Here is a 23,240-nt window from a genome sequence, read left to right as displayed (position 1 = left end):
GTTTGCATGGAGATGAAAATAGCGAGAGCTGCTATCAACCTCATATGTAGTTGATTAAGAGAATAAGCATTGGACCTGACCCGCGTTAAAATCAATTGGGTCATTAAAATCAATTTATGGATCGTAGTCAAAAGTGATGTTTTGATCAAGGTTGTATCTTTGTATTCTTAGACCTGAGATACATATTTGGGACTTGAAGTTTAGGGATTGTTGTGCTTTGACATGGTTTAACGTTGTTCCGTAAAAGGAAGTCATAAGGGCCATCGTTGGGTATGACATGAACTACATTGATGGGCGTAAGTAGTCAAGATGGGATTTGTCTCTCTTATTCGTTGAGAGTTAGACATCTAAGGCCTTACTCAAAGTTGAACACTAAATGAGATTGATCGCGATCCATATCTCGTGTTCAACATGATATCTGAGACAAAAGAATAATTGATACCAAACCTTTAGTAACAATTGTAGCTTAGAGCTCTTGGAATTGGCTGTTGATGAGATGACACCCTTCATATGTTGTTAGGTGCAGTAGCCTGTTGCTAGGCGCCAACTACTATCTATGTCAGTCTGTAATGAATCTTGTTCAAGTGGGATATTGTTGAATCTATATGCCCAAGAATAATTATGGAGTGACATTACTAATAATATATGATCCTATAGGGTCACACCTTTATCAAGTTGACACATTTTGTATATTTATTATTAATGTGATTATTAATAAACAATGTCAATTCTTGTATTTTAATTAGGGAATAATTATTGTTTTATGAAATAATAATTATAAGATAATATAACTAGTTATTATTTCATATGATATGAATTAATAAGTCATTCACAACATTTTGGACTTGTTGGATCTTTTTGTCTTTTACCTAAAGACAAATTTTATATTTTATAAACTTTAAGTTTATAAAATTTAAAGAATCCTTCACTTTTGTAAAGGTATGGCCGAAATTTAGAGGCATGGGAGACTGCTTATCAACCTCTCTCCTCTTGTTCTCCATGATTGCTTTAGTAGGCCATACTTTATATTTAAATAATATGTAGGTTTTACTTTGCATGGTAGTATATAAAGGAGAGTAAGAGACTTGCAAAAGTAGCTAGTTTTTTTTTGGTGAAACCTTCTCTTTTCTTCTCCATGGCCGAAACCTCTTTCCCTTTGCCTCTTCTTCTTGTCTTTTGAAGTATGTTGAAGGTTTGATGGCTTAAAGTGCTTCTCCTTTAGTGCTTATTTGAGTTAAATAATTAAAGGCTTAAGTGCTTATTTGATTTAAATAATTAAAGTGCCTTACTCTTGATCGTGGATACTTATAGAGAAGATCATATTCTTTGATCATTATATCTTCATTAACACCCCAAAACCATGTGGGGTCAAAGTCTTCAAAGGTTGTCATTCTAAAAACTCTTTGGTTGTTTTTATTTCATTCTAACCTCTATAAATGGATCATTGATGGTTTGATTTTGTTATGAACTAAAAATAAACTTGTTATTTTTTAAAGTCATCCGTTGCGGTTTTTGTCAAAAACAAACTTATATTTTGTATCAAAACCCACCTAGCATGTATCCCTATTTATACTTGAGGGATTAGACCTAAAACCCTAATGGGCCAAGCCCATTAGCCCATAGACCCATGAATGGTGGCAACCAATCATATTCTGCCATGCAGTATCTTCTGGAACATTCTTCTATGCCATACAACCCATGAACATCAACAACACACATGATGAAGCACATTGTGCCATAATGGAGCATCATGGTGTACAACTGGCACATCATGAACTCTAATGGCCCAACATCCATCATGCTGGCACAATATGGTGTAATCCTTGACCAATACCAACTTCTGAGCATCCTTGAAAGATCTTGAGCATCATAGAGGACTTCATAGCATACTTGGCTCATTAGGACCAAGATGGTCCATCTTGTGCCATGATGGCGCAACAAGTGTATGGATTGCTCAACAGGCTTCATGTGTGATGCAAAAGGGAGTAGCTTGGCGTAAGAAGGAATGCCCTTGGCGCAACATCATCCTTCTTGGCCCAACCCTTTATCAGATGGCGCAACAAGGTCCCCTTGGTGCTCCATATCACTCCCAAAGTGCTCCAAACATCTTCCAGGTGCTCCTAACCCCCTTTTATATGATCCGTTCCTTTGGCACATGATTCGTTCCTTTGTCAGACGATCCATTCCCTTCTCAGATGATCCGTTCCTTTATCACATGATCCATAAACCCAAAGTGTTCCATTGAGTTCCAAGTGCTCCAAATGCTCCATGAACATGATCCAAATGCTCGAGTCACATTTAACAATCACAAACTCAGTGCTTGCTAATTTTTTTGATGCAAATGGTCCATGTTTCTTGAAAAACTTGCACGAAATGTCCTTTTTACTCATGTCGTCCTTTATGCTAGGCATGTGAGATTATTTTAGTCATTTCAAGTATAACACTATATCATGGACTGAATTCGTTACACTTGGTAAACCAAAGGAATCATTTTTGTAATTTGTCTTAACATAAAAAAAATGCAAGAGAGTCAATGGAAAACGTATTTTTTTTTTTTTTTATATTTTACATAAAACAAATACGTAATAGTTATGTGAAAGAAAAAAAAAACCTTATTTTTTATGAGTGCAAAACATATTAACATATTATACGAGAAAATATATCTTAGGATTATAACAACGTAATAACATATTATACGAAAACGTATTTTTAAATACATTAAAAACATATATATATTTTTGTTTATTTTATGTAAAGACGTTAACATAAAATAAAAGTATATTTTAGGATTATAAAAATATCTTTTCATATAATATTTATCACGATGCTATAATCCTAAAATATATATATTTTTTCGTATAATGTGTTATTAGCTTTTGTTGTAAATCCTAAAAGGTTTTTTGCTTTCATAAAAAAATAAGTTTTTTTTTTCTTTCATGTTAAAAAAAGTTTTTTTACATATTAATTTTATGTAAAATATTAAGTAATATGTTTTCATATAATATGTACGATAACATGTTATAAAAACTTAATAACATATTATATGAATATATATTTTTTAAATACAAAAAAAATAGTTTACATAAGATAAATACGTAATTTTTTTATGTGAAAGCAAAAAAAACTTATTCTTTTATGAAAATGTGAAAATATGTTTTAGGATCATAGTCCTTGGCGCAAAGTTTTCATTGGATGTGGCTTATTCTCTTGTATGTGTATGTGTAATAGGTCGAGTCTTTCCTACAAATAGGAAGTGAGTGACTCCTATTTATGGAAGAACTTGTAAGACCCATTTGGAAAGTTTAGTTTAGTGAGAGAAACAACATTACTCATTTGTACTCTTACTATTCTAATGGAGCTTAAACGTGTTTATTTACTCTTGGTATTCTTGATGTTTTTATGATTCACTAGATCGTTATAATTATGCACATGTCATCATAATCAGGGTCACTACAATTGGTATCAGAGCAGGTGTTCTTGAAGTTCTCCATAATTGATCCATAATGATAAATTTTGATTTGGTGGATGCCAAATGGGTGTATATTCTTCATCTTTGAGAGAGTTTTTTGTTGTAGAAATCGAATTTATTCCTTGATTTGATTCAAAATTTGATTTTCCCTCTCTAGAATACTTGTTAATTTCAATTTCTCTCTCTAGAACTTGGTTCATATTCACTTTCTCTCTCTAGAAAAATCCAAGTTCTTGTAATCATGGTGTATTTGGCTTATGATTCTTAGACCGTGATGATTAAAGATTTCAAATGCAAAGTCAATGAAAAACAATTTTATGGGTTATTTTTGAAAGGCACGTTGATTTCATGGGAAACTTTGATTTCTTATGGAGGCTTGAAAGATAATCATGGAAGATTGATATTTCAACCTCTTTCGAAGATTGAAATTTTGATTGATATGACCATGAATATGTTGTGTTGTTATGGTAATAAAAAAGAAGAAAAAGAAAAAGAATTATTCACAAATGAATATGTTTCTCTTATTGAAGACCCAAATAATCTTCATGTTCTTGAGTTTGTTGAAGATGTTCTTGAAGAAGTTCATTATGTTCATGATGTTCTTGATGTTCAAGACAAGGGAATTCAATGTGGTTTTCATTAAGATGTGAATTTTTTTTGTTCATTTGGAGTTCAAACCGATGAATGCTTGAATTCTTGTTATTCGTTTGAAGGAATGGTGTTATATTGAAAGCCTTCAATCGAAGAAGTTCAAATGTATCAAACTCCAAAAGATTTGATTCAATCTTGCAAAGTTGAAGTTGTGCTTCAATTAAAAACTTCAAGATCCAAAAAGATGAAAAGGAAGAAAAAAAAAGAAAATCAAAAGCAAGAACAATTGAGTTTCTAAACAAAAATCTTCAAAAGTTGTCTTGAAGCCGAAATGTATGAAGCAAATTTGAGTTCCAAAACTACAATCATCAAGTGTTGCAATGAATTTGAATTCCAAACCCAAAGTTGTTGAAGATTCACATGAAGATGAAGTTAGATTTTGTAAAAACGGATTGTACAACATGCATCGTGGGTGGTACAATGTGAAGATTGAAGATTCTCTTGTTCCAACAAAAGAATATAGATCTTCAATGATCGATTCGAGTGTTGCAAATGGAAAAAGAATCATCAAGAAGATTTCTCAAATGGATTCTGAAAAATTCATCTTGAGATCGAAGATGACGATTAAGATTTTTCTCGAAATTCGAATTCAATCATTTTTTTAAATCGTGTTTTTCGTTTTTGATTGTTGATCATTTTGACTCGTTGGATCTATTTTGTTTCAACCCCATTGATGATCCAATAGTTTTTTTTAAGATCAAACACCAAAATCAAAATTAAAATCTCATTTTTTTTTGTTTATTGTTCATCAATTCGAAATCCATTTTTTAGCCCAATTGAAATATATTCATTCCTTGAGCCCAAATAATCTCAAACACTGTTCATTCTTTTATTTGATTGAGCCCAAAAATCATTCGAATATTGTTCTAATCTTGTACGTAAACCAGATTCATTTTCATTGTCTATTCGTCTATCTCGGTTTCTTATTCTCGATAAAGTCAATTTCGAATATTGATATCTGTGATTGTTGTGTCAAAAGCTATATAGCCTGGTAATCTAAAGCACATAGAATCGAAAATCAGTGAATTTGAAACAATGATTGGATTCTTAGTTAAAGGATTAAGATTCGACTATGTATTGGGTTTGATAATCGAAGGATGCAAGTTCGACTAATGTTGTCAGTAATCTTGGAATCGAATTGCAAGATTGAATTGGAGTCGATGTTCATTTAATTTTGACTGGAGTGATACTTGGATTAGATTCGAACATCATTTTGATTGTTGTTGCTTTTTTATTCGAGTCAAGAAACTAATTTGGGAATCGAATTTGACTGTTGTTTGGAATTGAACGACTTGGAATCGAAAGTAGGTGTTTCGATGGTTAAATTAAAAAGTCAAGCATCCTAATTTCGATTGGTATTGTGTTGATTGAGTCCAAGTCGAAAGCAGATGTAGTTATGGGATTGAATGCTTTTAAAACATTACATAATGACAATCAAGATTCAACTGTTGAAGGGGAGCATGTGCGAATTACGTCTCAAGTCGAGGGGGAGCATGTGCTAGACCATGCTGATGTTGAGAGGGAGCATGAGAACTCAAATCCATTGGTTGATTGGGAGCCAAGTGGATCGAACCATGATAAGCTAAATGATCAAACCAATGAGTTTCATGATGTCACTGACAATCTTTCGAATGTAGGAAAAGGTTCAGAAGCGAGCAATGTATTCCGAGATGCACCTTTAGATTTTGATCTTGCACATCCACCGATGGATAAATGGACACACACTCATCTAAATGATCAAGTTCTTGATGACCCACATGCTGGAATATTGACATGAGCACAAATTCGAGCCAAAAATGAAGTGCTTAATGTTCATCGGGAATACTGTATGTTTAACATATGTTCATCAGGAATACTGTATGTTTAACGTGTTCATTTCGAAACTTAAACCATATATTTTTAAAACACATAAATAAATAATATTTTACATAAAATAAATACGTAAAAAAACATATAAACTGTTTGTAAAAAAAATTTACAATACGTAAAAATATATTTTGTTTTATTAGAAAAAAGTTTTATGTAAAAATATATTTTTTAATTTATTTTTTTATTTATATACAATTTTATATAATATTAATTAATTTTTGAAAATATAAACCAAGTTTGATTCTAATCTAATTGGTTAGGAAGTTGGATAATGAGGGAAACGGGGAGGATGTCCCAAGTGAATCTTCTTGCCTTTAGTTTTCTTGCATTTTTTTTTGAGACAAATTAAAAAAATGATCATTATGGTTTACCAAATGTAACGAATTGAGTTTTTGTTATATTTGAAAAAACCAAAATACTCTCACATGACCTGATGACTCAAAATAGCTGCGTTAGTAAAAATGATCTTCAATGCAAAACTAAACCTAGAGACAATTTGTGCAAAAAAAAAAAAGTAAGGACTGTGTCTTTTAATTTAATTACAAGAACCATTTATATAATTTTTTCTAGAAAAATACAACTTGTGATAAAAAAAACAAAAAACAAAAGGTTTCTTATAAAATGGAGGACGTAATGGCGCTTGTCTACATGATTGATGGTTGGAGAAAGCAAGTGAGAAAAATTGAATAAAATAGGTCCGACATTCAAAGTAAAAAATCTTCTTGGGAATTTGTTTTCAAATATTTTACTCACAACTTGCTAATTTTGTCTAAGGAAATTCATTCTCAATTATGATATTAAAACTTAAAGGTATGATAAACAAGAATCATACAAATAAAGATATGTTTCAATTTTAATCGATTGTTTGTTTTATTTTAAATTTCTTTTTAATCCCGAACAAACTAATAAGTATTATTTTTTTCAAAACAGAAAAAAAAAAACGTATTGTTTTAAATTCGGCCCAATCACATCGAGTTATCTACGTTCAACTGAACAAAATATAGTTCTTCATTTCTTCTCTGAATTATGTTTGTTGGTATGATCGATGTATTTTTCTTCATAGTTTGTTTGTTGTAATGTTTGCTACTTGGCTCCTTGTACTCCCTTTTTTGTTTAGCTTCCGGCTATAGTCTTAAAGAATCTGTAGTTAAAAAAACTAGAAACATCAGTCAATTCCTGAATCAAATAATAAGAGTTTTATGAGGGAAATTAGTAGGTTTTAGAACCTATAATAAGTGAATATTCCCAATGATACTTTTTGATATTTTGGGCGATCTAAAATTTTTGGATTCTAAATCAATAAATCATTGCATTATTTTTTATTACATGAATAATCGCTGTTGGAGTTGTTGTAATCCATTAACTATTTATAATGAATTAATGATATCTCTTTTCAAAATTCCTTTAACTACTAGACGGGGATTAGCACTACCCTTAATCAATCATCTCCTTTTAGATTCCTGTGGAAATAATTAGCGAATAATATTTTTATAATACAAATTTAGAATATTAATCTTATTCGTTATTTGGCTATCATTTTATTGATTTTTTATGGAGGTCTCCAATCCCAACAAAATCTACATAATTATATGGGGACAATCAAGGGGTATACCCATATGCTATGTCTAACGTAAGAGTAACACATTATCATTTATAGAAAAATCATATAAAATCATATGAATTATATCAAACAATACGTTATTACGTTATGCAAATAATTACAAATTTCTAAACGTTTCAAAGAATTATTGATTGATTTTAATGCGGAATTATTATTTCTTCTTCATTTCTTATAGTTTTGTGATTTTGTCCTACTTTGACTTTGATGTCAAACAAACTATATGTATCAGCTATAAACTTCATGCGAACGTAACAGATTTGTGATGAGTTGATCATTTAATCAAAAGATACGCTAAATATTATTAGGAAAATGACATAAAAGTATTTAAGTTTTCACAAAAATATCGGTTTTACCCTTGGACGTGTTTCATGTCCAGTAAAACCCGAAATTTTGTTTAATTTGTTCATTTTTACCCTAGCCGGTTTCCAGGTAACCAAATGTCATTAAAGCCCTTGAATTTTCAAAAATGTTTGGGTTTACCCTTAAGTTTTTCAAAAATGTTCGGATTTACCCTTACATTGATTGATTGATTGATTGATTGATTGTTGTTGTTGTTATTATTATTATTATTATTATTATTATTACATTTTTAATTGTATAAAAATATTTTATACATACATTTATAAATGTATAAAAATATTTTATACATTTTTAATACATATTTAAATGTATAAAAATATTTTTACTAATATAAATATATTTTTAAAAATATATGTACTTGTATTAGTATTTATATATATTTGAAAACCCTAAATATTCATCTATAATTGTTGAATCGGACAGAAAAAGCTTAATAAAGTAAAAAATATCGTCAATGACCGACTTTGCAAAAACAAATGCTTCAGATCAATATAAAAATTGATGCATTTCGTGATCTTTTTTTGTGAACTTACAACAATCATAAATGAAGTTTACACTCGTATTTGACATTTCGTAATCAATTTTTGAGATAAAAACAGTTAATGAATGATTTTAAGTTGATAATACTTAATTTTTACGGTGATCAAGTGTTTTTGTCGAGATTATTTTTACAGTGATCAATATGTAGTATTCATGTATTTTATAAGTATAACAATTTTAAGATCAAAAAGTTTGAAGGCATATACAATGTTGCATAAATCATGATTATCTTTCTTTCATTCATACTAGTACATATCAATAATGTTTTAAAAACCGGTTTGAACCGGTTGGACCAGAAACTGGAGAAATGAACGATTCAGTTAGTACTATTTTTATATCTATTTCTGAATCAGAATGAACTGACCGTTTTTTACAAAAATTTGGTTGAACTGGTTATGTTAAACCGGTTAAATTAAATAAAAACACATGCAAATGAATCATTTTTATACCAAACTTTAGTTATTTTCACATCTATTTAGATTTTTTTGAATAAAAACACATGATAAATGTTATAAAGTTTTTTTAATGCGTTTGTATTCATCTAAAACTATATTTTGTTTCTGTATTATATTTTTGATTTACGTGGATTGATATAGAACTTACGGTTATGTGCTTTTAATGTATTTGGATTAATCTTCAACTTGTATTAATGTACATTTTTAATATTTAAACTTGCAGATGTCTATATATGTGTAGGGGAAATAGAAAAAAAATATGAAAATTATAGAAACCGATTGAACCGACGGTCGAGCCGAGAACCGGTCATCATATACCGGTTTAACTAAAAAACCGATTTTTAAAAGATTGGTACATAGGTAAAGAGACCACACACACCTAACGTGTTATTTTAACATATACATATAGGAAAAACATGCATTATGGTGTGTATTGAAAACAAAAGATAGTCGCACGAACATGAGCTTTTTTTTCGAAAAGAAGGAAAATATAAAGGTCTTTTTTCTAAGAAAAATAAAAGATCTCAAGATAATTTATTTTATTATACTACATATCAAGTTGCACATTAATATAAAAACTAAATTCTTATATTAATAATCAAATAACTAGAATAAAAAATCATCAAAATATATTATATTGATGGTTAATAAACAAAGAAATAAATGTAGCAATAAAAGCTTTGCATGGAAAAAGATTATGGCTTTCAAACGATATAAACAAAGTGCTGTTTTCTTTTATAATTTATTTTGAGGGGACGAAAAATCTTTGATTATGCAAAGTAGAGGAAATATAATGTAACGCACAAATGGTTATTTGACTTATGATAATATTAATCACATGTATCATCAAGTCGAGTATAATTAATTGAGTTGGTGTTTTATTTATAAAAATAAATAAATTAGTTCTACTATGGAATCCGTGGGTAGATGTATACCTAATTAAGGAGGCAAGTTGTCTCCATCTAATTTGACTAATGGTATACGTTTTGCATAGCTATAATTTGTCGCCATCGTTTTTTATTAGCAAAATTACAACCGATTTAATTCAAAACATTTGTGATTTGTCTCAAATTAGATAATGGATCGTCTTTGATACGGAGTTTTTTAAAGTTTTTATTTTTTTAAAAAAAATCTCAAGAAAAGTAAAATTTCCATTTAATAATAGATGCTTTTAGTTTTTTTTTTTAAATAAAAAATATAATTTAAAAACTATTTCAAATAGACTTTTAAAATTTAAAATTTTTTATTTTTATATAATTTTATATATTTAAAAATTAACAACTACTTTTATTCAATATTTATACATAAATAAAAAAGATACAACTATCTATTTATATATACCAACTTCCAATTATATATACCAGGTATCCGTTATTTTTACTGAAAACAAAAATATGATCATCAAGACATCGACTACATGACATATTTTTCCCATTAAGCTAAACTAAAATTAATATTTAAATTATTAATTATCTAACGGTCATTTACGTGGCAATTTATGTAACAAAGGGGTAAAAGGTGTAATTAAACCAACTTAAGCCCTTATTTGTAGAGAGAAGAGATAAACACAGCTTACTCATTTAGTGAAGAGTCTGAAGACCGAAGCCAAGACTTGTCGGAAAAATATTGCATAATCGCCGGAGACATTATTTTCCGGCTAAACAGAACACATGTTCCGTTGCTTGCATAATTACGTTCTAACAATATCAGAATGTCGCTTTATGATAAAGCGTTTATAAACAGCGAGCTCTCAAAACCCACCTCGATATTCGGTCTTAGGCTATGGGTCGTCGTCGGAATCTTCGTCGGAGTTATCATTGTTCTCCTACTATTTCTTCTCTCCCTCTGTATTACCTCTCGCCGACGAAACTCTCCGTCGAATAAAAGAAAGAAGAAATTTGAACAAACCCAAACCCTAAACCCCGCTGTGTCAAAGGATATACAAGAGATCGTCCATCATGACGCAATAGCAGCGGTGGATCACCGTCTACCTGTGCCGGAGATTCAAATCGATTTAGGGAAGTTGGAGCACCGGGTGGTTTTCTCCGATCGGCAGTCGAGCGGTGAGAGTAGAGCAACAAGTATCGAAGCACCGTCGTGTGGTGGTGGCAGTAGTGTGCCTTCTTTGCCCGAGGTTTCGCATCTAGGATGGGGCCGGTGGTATACGCTCCGGGAGCTTGAAGCGGCGACGAATGGACTTTCCGATGAAAATGTTATCGGAGAAGGTGGTTATGGCATCGTTTATAGCGGTGTGTTGGGGGATGATACTCGTGTTGCAGTCAAAAACTTGTTAAATAACAGGTAATTACATTACTATCACCTTATCATCTCTAAATTTGATTTTGCAGTTGATCATGTTAGCAAAAAATCAAAATTCTGTTTCACGATTACCCGTAATTAGATAACCGATGCATTCAATCGTGATTCTTCTTCATTAGTCATAATTTAAGCTCCAAATATATTGGACTTTATCAAGGTAATCTCTGATATGATGTTCATGTTGTTCTTCAACAGTGGTATCAATTGTGTCTTTTTCTTTCAAAGGTAGCAATCAATGATGCCTTTATAAGAATTAAATTCAAATTTCAGCTGATTATAGCATCAATAATTAGAAAATCTTAGCTACTGTTTACCCACAATTCGATAATTGATTGTGCACTATTTTTTTCCCTTAAATAAACATGGTTTGGAAGTTCTGTTTTATGAGTTTTCTTTTTGATTTTTGATTTTTTTTAATGGAATGATTAAACATCAGGGGTCAAGCTGAGAGAGAGTTCAAAGTAGAGGTGGATGCAATCGGGCGTGTAAGACACAAAAATCTTGTTCGCTTGCTAGGATATTGTGTCGAGGGAGCCTACAGGTAACAATTTTATATTATCTAATTGCATAAATCATAATAATCACATCAAACATTATGAATCATTTCTCATATTATCTTTGTTTATAGGATGCTCGTTTATGAGTATGTAGATAACGGGAATTTGGACCAATGGCTTCACGGGGAGGTTGGAGATGTTAGCCCGTTAACTTGGGCTATCCGTATGAACATCATTTTGGGAACCGCAAAAGGGTAAATCCGTCATTTTCAAAACTTGGTCAAGGGTTTTTTAAGTCGTGGAAGTTGCATTGTGAGAGTTTCAATTCTAATGTGGATTTGCCTCCTTATGGACAGTGGGCCCTTATGTCAGCCATCTAGTTGGCCACTGAGTACCTGTTAGACCGTTAAAATAACCCTTTTGCATAAACAATTGTTTATATTTGTATTTTTTTATACAGTTTGGCGTATCTTCACGAGGGTCTCGAACCAAAAGTGGTCCACCGGGATATAAAATCGAGCAACATATTAATCGATCGTCAATGGAATTCTAAAGTTTCCGATTTTGGTCTTGCCAAGCTTTTATGTTCAGAAAGCAGTTATGTTACGACTCGTGTAATGGGAACTTTCGGGTAATTTTCTTGATAATTTTACATAAATCCTTTTCTTTATCCATTTTACTACAATTTCTCATGTTTTTTGTTGTCCAAAAAAATAATTACTACCAATTGTTAGATATGTTGCACCAGAGTATGCTTGCACGGGTATGCTAAATGAGAAGAGTGATGTATATAGCTTTGGGGTACTAATTATGGAGATCATTTCCGGAAGAAGTCCCGTTGATTATGCTCGACCTCAAGGAGAGGTTAGCTCGTAGATCTCCAGCCTCATGACATGACAGATAACTGGTACTGATACTGAGACTGATGTTATTATTATTATTGCAGGTGAATTTAGTGGAATGGTTGAAGACAATGGTAGGAAACCGAAAAGCTGAAGATGTGGTGGATCCTAAGTTACCCGAAATACCATCTTCAAAAGCGTTAAAACGTATACTTTTGGTTGCTCTTCGGTGTGTAGATCCAGATGCACAAAAAAGACCCAAAATGGGACACGTTATTCACATGCTTGAGGCTGATGATTTGCTCTTTCATAGAGACGACAATCGTAGTAGATAATAACTATTGTTTTTTTTTTTTATATGTTTCAACAGTTTAAAGGCCTAAAGTTACATCACTATTGGAGCACACATATGTATGTAATGTTATTCACATATTAATTCAATTAGTATTCTTTCATGTGTTACACTTTTATTTAGATTATGTAGGTTGTACTCTTGGCTGAATCATTTGTACCTTCTTGGGTGGGGATCCTTTTGTGCAAATAAATGGTAAATCAAAATAACGAGATTGGGTTTGTTCCATTTTGTGTGGGGTAGTGGGCCATTTGCCAGCTATTTTTTGATTTGAGGAACGAGGAAGAAGGTAAAGTAAGTCTTTTTGTCAGCATATGGAATTGTACATCATTCAATAAAAACTGTACATTGTATTATTGGAAAAGCATAAATGTGATGGAACCTTATTTGCCAGCTATGTTGTTCATCGGAAAAGGTAACTCATTTATTCTAAGCAATAAGCTATGCTTGTTTGTACATCGTGCAAAGGATGGTTGTACTTGTACATCCTCTTAGATTTTGCAATGTCAGTTGTTGTCATGATGCATTAAAATGTCAGTCCTTGTCTTCACCGTGCATTAAAATCTTACATTTGGCCATGCGGTGTACTCGCGAAAGGCAGTACCATCAATGTAACGGATCCGTCGAAACATTGGTACCGTCGAAATGAAGTCACACGGGTATCTTACATTTGGCCATGCGGTGTACTCGCGAAAGGCAGTACCACAAATTACACGAATGGTCCCTATGGTTTAGTGTAATTTGTGTGTTTGGTCCTTAATTTATATTTTTTAACTCGAAAGGTCCCTTACTGTTTGTTTTTATTACGCGTTTAGTCTCTATCTTACCTAAAAAAACTATTTTACCCTTGATTTTTTAACTTATTTAAATAAACACACCCCCAACCCCAACCCCTCACATTACCCTACCTATCATACCATTTTTCCTATTTAAATAATAATTTTTTATGTAAAACAGGGACTAAACACGAAACAAAAACAAAAAGTAGGGACCAAGCGCGAATAAAAACAAAAGGTAGGGACCAAATGCGTAATAAAACAAACATTAAGGACCTTTCAAGTTAAAAAAAATAAATTAAATACCAAGTACGTAAATTACCTCAAACCATAGGGACTATTCGTGTAATTTACTTTTTTTTTTCTCTCCCTTTTTAAGGGTCAAAATTATTTATTGATTTTTAACTTTTTACCAATATAAATACTCACATTTTAAAAAATCACACATTCTCCTATTCAATTTCATATTTCTTTCAGTTTCCGTTATTGGTGAAGTTCTTTTGTGGACAAGGACTGAATTTTAATGCATGATGAAGTTTTTTGTGGACAAGGACTTACATTGCAAAATCTAAGACGATGTAAAAGTACAACCATCCTTTGCAAGATGTACAAACCAGCATAGCTTTATTGCAAAATTTTAATGAGTTACCTTTTCCGATGAATATTTATTTTTAAGTTTAAGTTTTTGGCTCAATTGGTAACTTGGTGGTCTGGTGGGAGAGGAGCCGCAGATTCGAGTCTGACTCCCTTCATTTTCAAAAACAATCCGTTTTGATGTGTAGATCTAATAAGTGGCAAAACAACCAAAAAAAAAAACAATCCATTTTTTTTGTTCAGATCTAATAAGTGACAAAACACGAGAAAATGTGTATGAAAAATCATCATAAATTTATATCTTTTGCATTTAATACTTTTGGTTTCTTTGCGTTGGATATTGTTGAGCTCTTCAATAGAGTCCAACAGATCATACATAGTAACGTTATTACCGTAAAATTTATTAATGTTTTTTAAAAAAATTAGTTTTGTCATCTAAAAAAGGTTACGGCACAGTTTGTTGTTTGTTTACCTGCTACGTCTATATAAAACTTTTAAGAATCACCATAACTGATCAATTTAATTCGCTTGATTAGCTGTAAAAAGATAGAGCAATTTTTCATTGCAATCTAAATGGATTCTTGTGTCTAGCCAAAAACACAACTAGCAAAAAGAAAACATTTCTCAAGATTTTTTATTTTATGCTTCAAAAACTCAAAACCCAAACAACTTTATGATTCTAAGTTTAGTTGCAAGGTTAAAAAGTATACTTTCATCAGCCGTGGATATTCGTTGTATCTTTACAAAATCCACAAAGAGGTTGTTCGATTTGCTCTCATCTTTGTATTTTGTCTTGGGTCTTGAATTTCAAGATTACAACAAGCCAAAGAACAAAGGTGTGGCTCGTAATAGATTGGTGAAACGAGACCAACTTGAACCATGGAACTCTATCCCTATGGTCTTGAATAACCTTCCAGACATTATTCGCTAGAACAAAAAAATAACCAAGTGTGCCAAATGGATTTTGGGTTTGTGATTACAAGAACACACTCTCAGAGATAATTTCACATAGAAATTACTGATTACAAGAATATGGAAGATATATGAGAATAAATCCTAACATAAATACTAGGTACAGGGGCAGAACACAAACATTGGAACGAAGGGGGCCGAAACCAAACTTCAAAACATGTCATCTATCAGGGAGTCTTCTATGTTAATCTTGAAAACTTTATCTTGATTTTGATAACATATGATACTTATCACGAAGTATCACGGTCAGCAATTTGTAGCGTATATATCTTCAGTCATGCTGACAAATCTTCAAAACACCACACTGAGATCATCCACACAAACACACGTTGAGACCACTAGTGTCAACATAGTTGGAAGCATATCAAAATTTCTCCTTTGACTCGTCAAATCATAGGGTTTGACTCGACATGCTCTGATATCAGTTTGTTGTATAATTTTCTTTGTTTGAACTTTAAAGTGTTTGTGATACTGTGAAACATCGATTAACCAGAAAATTTGATAAAAAAATCTTTGGTGTCAACGTTTTTATAAATAATGGTGTATAACTCAAGGAGAAACATTATAGCACCTGGTTTCTGGTACGTATGACCTATCTAAGTAATTTACATTTTTAGCCTTGAACTTGGCGAGTTGTAGGCCCAACTCGCCGAGTAGAGCCGGGTTATTGAGCACGTTTAAGTTGGCGACTCGGCGAGTCCATATTCTGGACTCGGCGAGTCCCCGCTGTCTGGATGAAACCCTAATTTCAAGGGTTTGCACCCTATTTAAACCAACCTTATGCGCCCCAAGCCCGACTCCTTCACCCTCAGAGCTCTCTATATCGTCCTAATCCCGTTTCTTGTGAGATTGAAGTGTTTTGGTGTGATTTCTTGAAGATTTTGAGAGAAGAAGGAGGGTAGATCAAGAGGAGAAGAAGGAGGCAAGATATCTTGGTGTTATATCAGAGATTCCTTGAGGTATAACTCAATTTCCTTTTGTTTTGCTAAGAGTCCCTTAGAGCACCATTTAAGTCCTTCTTGAGCCATTTACAAGCTTGTTTATGGATTAGGAATGGTAATGAGTTTATTAACCTCTAGATCTAGGCATGTTTGAGCTCCAGAAGCTCAGATCCATGGCCTTAATGGAAATAAATGGCTTGAATGTCCTAGATCTACCATTTTAGCCTTTATTAAGCCTTAAGTCCCCATCCTATGCATGTATACACGTAAAGTTGGAAACTTTACGTGTAAAACCTACCCTAAGAGCCCAGATCTATGTGTGGCATGAGCTGGATTCAAGCAAAATCGAGTGTGTAGTAATTGCATGTGAACGACTCGGCGAGTCGTTCATCGGACTCGGCGAGTCGAGTCGTGAGTCCCTGAGTTTTCCCCTTTTCGTGTTGGTGGGTAAAGTTGTGAGTCATGGGTGGACTCAGTGAGTCGGAAGTCCAAGGCCATCTTCTTACCTCAAGAACAGACTCGGCGAGTTGTTCATACAACTCGACGAGTCTTAGCATGGGGTGTTCATCGGATGAAGATGAACACGACGAGTTGTTCATGCAACTTGGCGAGTAGGATGAAGGACCTTTGGACCTCAGTTTAGAAGGAGAACTCGTCGAGTCAATGCCTAACTCGACGAGTAGAGGCGGGATTAAGGACAATCGAATGGGTAGGGACTCGACAAGTTGGAAAGCCAACTCGGCGAGTCGGGTCAACTGGAAGTTGACTTTGACTTGAACTTTGACCTGGTCAAGGGTAAAATGGTCATTTTACCCTAGGTTCAGCTAGCAGTGTTTGACTGAGCATTTTGTGGGAATTATAGCCGGAGGACTTCCGGAACAGCAGCAGCAGCAGTAGATAGTCAGTTCCCGCTCAAATCAGCAGCTACTTTGAGGTGAGTTACCTTCCAGTAGCGGTGGGTCTACGGCCACAATGTCAGCCCATCAGTAGGAGTTGTATGTCAGATGATTGTCTTGGTGATATCATCTAGGTTTGCTACGACCTGATATGTTATGTGCTGGCATGATATGTTATATGTGATAGTAGTAGAGTTCGGTCGTTAGGACCGAAGGGTAGGTCAGACACCCCAGCTATGTCTGACAGTATGTGATGATATGTTTATATGTTGGTCTGATATGATATATGTGGTAGTAGCAGTAGGGGGTGAAATAGTCCCTGAGGATCGGTTGTTAGGACCGATGGGTAGTCAGCACCCCAGAATGGCTTGACACGGGTAAGACGGCACCACAGAATGGCCGCACCGGGTAGTCAGGCACCCCAGAATAGCCTGGCCGTATGTATGTTATGTGATCGCTTGGTATGTGTTACGACGAGGGAACTCACTAAGCTTCGTGCTTACAGTTTACAGTTTTGGTTTCAGGTACCTCTTCTTTGAAGGGGAAGGAGCTGGCGCGGTAGTGGCACATCATACACACACAATGTTTTCCGCATTCATGGGATTGTTCTGGGATTTATACTCTGACATTTTGAGGGATCACATGTTTTGGTTTTCAGACTTAGTAAATGTTTATGAAATGGTTTGATCCGACTATGTTTATTTGCAAATGATCTTACTAAATATTGATTGAAAAATGAAATTTTTTGACGTGAAAAATGGATCGTTACAAACATTTTAGTAACTCGATATGTCACATGTATTATGTGATAATCCACAAGCAATGGCTAATGATCCTTATATTGTGATGTAAGCTTGGTTGTTCCAAACATATTTTGGACATAGGACGAAAGAGGAAAAAATGTTTTTAAAATACACAAATTTCATCAACTATTTTTATATTAAATTAATAATTGAAAAAAATTACTTTTACTAGCTTCTAAATATAACATTTTCGATTATAAAAAACCATATATTTAAAGAAAAATCTTTATTTTAGTTTTTTGAGATGCAAAATCACTAATAATATCTTCAACATTGATCATATCTAACATTATATTAATAAAGTTTGTAAAAATTTTGGGCCCTTTAAATGAAGGGTCATGAACGGTCGTCTCTCTCGCCCACCCTCTGGGACAGGTCTGAATGTAAGCTCTTTCCATTCTTTATCCATCATTACAATCACTTCAGTTTCAAGAAATCGTAAAAGACATTTAGGTACTAAAAAGTAATGCTCGGGGAACCTAGGGGGTTACCAGCTACCCCTCTTTTCAAGAAATTTTCCTGACACACTAGCCTTAAAATTATGTATGCTACATGTATGATTATCAATTTTACCCACCACTCATCATGATTTAGTATGCATCATTATGTATCCATGTGCATCAAAGATCCTATGATTGAGATACAATATCTGGAAGCTTGTTACGAAGAGAAGTCAATGCACAAACATAATCAGAATCCATACCATATATGCCACTATTCCGTAAGATGTGGTCTTGCAATGCCCAAGATTGGGCCCTTGAGGCAACAAAAGCATATGAGGTAGCCTCTACCGACCAAACCTAATGGGTAAGGTAGCAGTTCACCATTGTATATCGCTAAAGAAAGGGCCACCATAACCATAATGTCCTCAATCGCCCTGCACGACCAATTGTCAAAGAATATTGTCACCTCCTCCATATGAATGGTTTGACATGCCAAAAGCCCAAAGAAAAGCTTAGCAATACCCATACAAGACCGAAGCAGAAGGAGCTCACTCTGGGGTTTAGACAATTATGGAAGAATGCACATCAAATTCACAGCGTTTTCGGCTCTTTTTATGGCTAAGCTGCTAATGAAACTAGCATTTTTGTAAAATTATCCATGACATGGAAGTGAATCTTGATCATTTTATCTCCAAAAATGTAAGTCAAGCACTTTTTAAGGATGAGGAGTTTTGTAGTCTTTTCAGCACCGTCAATCATATATGGCAGCTTTTACCGGCGGTAAACACCGCCCCTCACCCTTTGTTTTACTGGCGGTATAATGTCGGCGGTGGAAATTCACCGATGATAAAAATCAAGTGTGTGTGAATTTTGTTGGCGGCAATCTAAACTACCAAACCCACATGTTTTTTACAAATGACAAAAATTGCAAACATAGTCTCTATCAACAAACGTGGCCATCCGGAAAAAAAAGGTAGGACTACCGCGATTTAAATCCAAGTGATAATACTCTATTGATGATGGTATTAATCTCTTTCGTATACATACAAGTGTTCCAATCTGTGTGTCTCATTAGCAACGTAAATCGATACAATCTTTTACTGAAAGTAAATTATATTTGTAACCAACTTGTACTATTTCTAAAATTACACAAACTATAGACAATTTAATTATTAAAAAATAATTATTTTATTATTTTTTATTCTAAGATTATAAAAAGTATATTAAAATATGTTAATATTGATTTTTTTTTGTAAATGAAAAAAAAATCATCAAATTGAGTATATTTTGTTTTTATTTAAAAAAAAAAACAAAAATCTAAATTACAAAAATTAATTTGGTTGAAAATAAACTTAGTCCATATGACAATGCCAATAAAGACAAATACAAATTTAATGCTAACTATAATATATATAATAATCCAACAACAAAAACAACATCCAAAAAACTCAAGAAAAACAACACATACAATTCTACAACATAATCGACTGAAAAAAAAAACATATAAATATATAAACATGTACCAAAAGTATAAAAAAAAAAAAAAAAAAAAAAACATTCCTTGAAGTCACATTCTAACCTGTTGGACCCCACTCCTTGGTGGTTGCTGTTGAAAATTATCCAACAACGCCATCCGACCACTCACCACAACTTTAAAAAATCGATCCATTTCTGATTTGATCTCATCCAACCCAATCAAAAACTTCTCATTATTCTCCATCAATTCAGAACAATAACTCTTAAAATCTTCATCTTTAACATCATCCAAACCATCATGAAGCAAAGGGTACAACTTCTTCACATTTTCCTCAATTCTTCGAAGCTCCATCAATGGAGAAACCCCATTCGAACTATATACATTCTTGATTTCACCATTGACAACCACCTGCAACTCTGTAAAAGATTCTTGCCATAAATACAGTTTAGGAACCTGCAACTCGACAAGAACCCTAGGGAAAGTTGAAAATGCAGCCACGAATGTGGAAAAGATGAACATGGTCTGAACCTTGAGTCCATACATGGCTCGAACCAAGTCTTTGGCTTTGGGTATGTTCTTGATTTTGGGCAAGTTAAGTGTTTGTTCAAGCTTGGATATAACATCACAACAATCTTGTAGCTTTGAATTGTGATAAGAGTTGTGATATTGTCTCCATTCATGAAGCGAAGAAGATGCTTTCATTAGCTTTTGTGGGTTATCTGAATCAAGATCAAGTAATGCACATTTTAGCATCACGTAACCGAATCTTTGCCTCACGATATCGGTTCCAAAAGCACTGCAAAAATCAAGTAAATTTAAACTGTTGTCTAAATACATATCCACCCATTTTATATCCCAGCTGCATATTGGAAGCTCTAGATCTACAATCAGTTTCCTTACATCATCAAGTGTATCACAAATTGAAGACAATGCGGATTTCATCCATGAAAAGGTGATGACATCGTTTGGATGATTTGGCTTTAATTGTTGAAATCTTTTGGCCAGATTTTTCTCGAATGTAGTTAGGAATGTTGATGGGAGATGAGAAGTTTTGGGCATCATCATCTTGAAGGGATTCCCAATCGGGAGAAATCCTCGGTGAGGTCCCTCTGAGCGACTCATGGTTTATGTATCTGCAGAAAACGAAATTGCAAGAGGAAAACATATGAACCGGATCTCAATTCTGACTCCATTAAGGAAAAGAAGAACCATTAAGACAGGAATTGGAATTCGAGATTCCATTCCATGGAGTGCTTGGTTGCCAAACGGGGGGAATTTGATTCCATATTTAGCTTACCAAGGAGCCAGGGAGAAATCTTTGTTTCCATGGCTGGCACCCGTGACTGAACAAAATCATAAATAAATTTATGTTTTCTGCTTTATCATCATAGTAATGGATAACTCGAAAACAAGGCCATATACCCTTTTCAAATCATTAAAAAATTCGTAGATCTTGATCATCATGTAATTAATGGTTACTACATAAACTTTCAACAACAATTATGATGATCCATAGTTTAGTGGACTTGATTATTGGAAACTGGCACCATCCAAGATTATATTCATAATTCTTGATTTGAGAAAAGGCAACATATGATTACATCGAAGCATATGATGCTCTAGAACTACAAAATTCACCATGAATCTAGAAAAATCAACTATAAATGTAAAGCTTAACTAATGGGTTGAGTAAAATTTATAAAATTATTACAATTTTATTCCAAATACTTTCTCTGACAATCTTATAAAGCGAATTTTCGAGGTTTAGAACCCAATTTTCATTCTAGGACGAAACTAATAAAGCGCCAGTCAAAAGCGCAATTTATCCATCAAAAGGGGGAAAATGAGAAAATCTTACCGACAAACGATCTTGGATGGGTACAAAGAAATTCAGGTGATAAACTCCAATTAAGCTACGCTTAATCTGTATGAATATCTGAAACCATGATGAACTGAAGAAGGAGTTATATAAAAACAACTAAAGAAAACCCCCAATTCCGTTGAAACTGATAGATGAAACGTAAAATTCAGATAACCCTTGAAAAAAGTTGTAAGGTTCAAAAAACCCAAATTCGATTTGATAAAAGTATAGACTTGGAAAGATAAAAAGGGGCGCAGAGAGATGTTGCCCTGATAATCCAGCAATTCAGCAACTCTACAAGACTTTATGTGTCACTTTGACCTAAACCCCGTTAGTCTCTTACGGTGTTTGCTTTTTCGAAAGACAAAACTTCAAAAATGGTCCTTATGGTTTTCAAAAATTTAAAGTTTACTCCCTAATTTTTAAAAACCTCACAGATGGTCCCTATGGTTTCAAAACATTTAAAAAATGGTTCTTTTCGTAAACTCCGTTAGGTTTTGACCGTTAAGTGAAGGGTATTTATGTCATTTCACTGTCACAAGGACCATTTATGAAGATTTGCTTTATATATATATATATATATATATATATATATATATATATATATATATATATATATAAATAAAAGACAAAACTTCAAAAATGGTCCCTGTGGTTTTCAAAAATATCAAGTTTAGTCCCTAAGTTCAAAAAACTTCACAGATGGTCCATGTGGTTTCAAAACTTTCAATGTTTAGTCCTTCTGCCTAACTCCGTCAGCTTTTTACCGTTAAGTGAGGAGTATTTTCGTCATTTTAATACCCAGGGACCATTTATGAGGTTTTCTCTATTTAAAAAAACAATATAAATATCTAATGTCAAAGGGTCTCTCTCTCAACATTTACTCCTCTGCTACTTCTCTATTTCTCTTATCACTTTCTATGTGTGTGTGTGTGTGCGTGTGTGTGAAGATTTTACGTATTGATCCACATAAAAAGGTCGTGTTTATAAAAAGGGTGTTCATAGGTTATGTACGATTGATTTCATGCGTTTAGAGTAAAGAGTGTCAAATTAAATGGGAAAGCTTCATCAAAACAATCTGGGATCAATTATTCTAGACCATCACCCCACCACCGTTGGAGATGGTGGTGGGAATTTGAAGTTTTGGTCGTCATGTCGTCGTAAAATCATTGCTACAATGAGATGCGGTGGAGGTAGGTATCGCCACCGCGAAACTGTTATGTCTCCGGTGATGGAGAAGCCAAAGGAGGAGAGTAAGAGATCTGAATGCAGATCTGATGTGATTAAGAGCTATAAAAATTGTAAGAGTTAGAAGTCTGACAAGCTTTTAGAGTTGTTGTGGATGTCAGAGTTGTAGGAGGAGGAGGATGAAGCGGTGAAAAAGAAGGTAGGTGAGTTAAAGCAGGTAGTGATGGGGTTACAGTGCGGCAGATATTTCAACTATGAAGAGCTTAAGCCTAACCCAATTATTTACAAAATAGAAGCATTTATGCATTTCTCTT

General features: G+C 33.3%; 2 protein-coding genes across 2 annotated transcripts; one reads left to right on the top strand and one right to left on the bottom strand.

The window, feature by feature from the left end:
* Window positions 1-10,523: 10,523 nt before the first annotated feature.
* LOC145101606 (Protein kinase superfamily protein) lies at window positions 10,524-13,078 on the top strand. Its single transcript, XM_079038840.1, has 6 exons — window positions 10,524-11,266; window positions 11,721-11,825; window positions 11,913-12,035; window positions 12,242-12,412; window positions 12,516-12,645; window positions 12,728-13,078. Exons 1-6 carry the CDS (start codon window positions 10,677-10,679, stop codon window positions 12,956-12,958), a joined length of 1,350 nt encoding a protein of 449 aa, XP_078894966.1. The 5' UTR covers window positions 10,524-10,676; the 3' UTR covers window positions 12,959-13,078.
* Window positions 13,079-19,774: 6,696 nt separating this feature from the next.
* Window positions 19,775-22,034, bottom strand: LOC145101605 (protein BPS1, chloroplastic-like). The gene is made up of 2 exons (XM_079038839.1): window positions 21,736-22,034; window positions 19,775-21,010 (listed from the first exon to the last, which is right to left on the bottom strand). Exon 2 carries the CDS (start codon window positions 20,997-20,999, stop codon window positions 19,968-19,970), a length of 1,032 nt encoding a protein of 343 aa, XP_078894965.1. The 5' UTR covers window positions 21,000-21,010; window positions 21,736-22,034; the 3' UTR covers window positions 19,775-19,967.
* Window positions 22,035-23,240: the final 1,206 nt, after the last annotated feature.

This window comes from Lactuca serriola, chromosome 4 (genome assembly GCF_051521515.1).
Source record: "Lactuca serriola cultivar US96UC23 chromosome 4, Lser_US96UC23_V15, whole genome shotgun sequence".
Lineage (NCBI taxonomy): Eukaryota > Viridiplantae > Streptophyta > Magnoliopsida > Asterales > Asteraceae > Lactuca > Lactuca serriola.
This window is presented reverse-complemented; position numbering and strand designations above follow the sequence as displayed.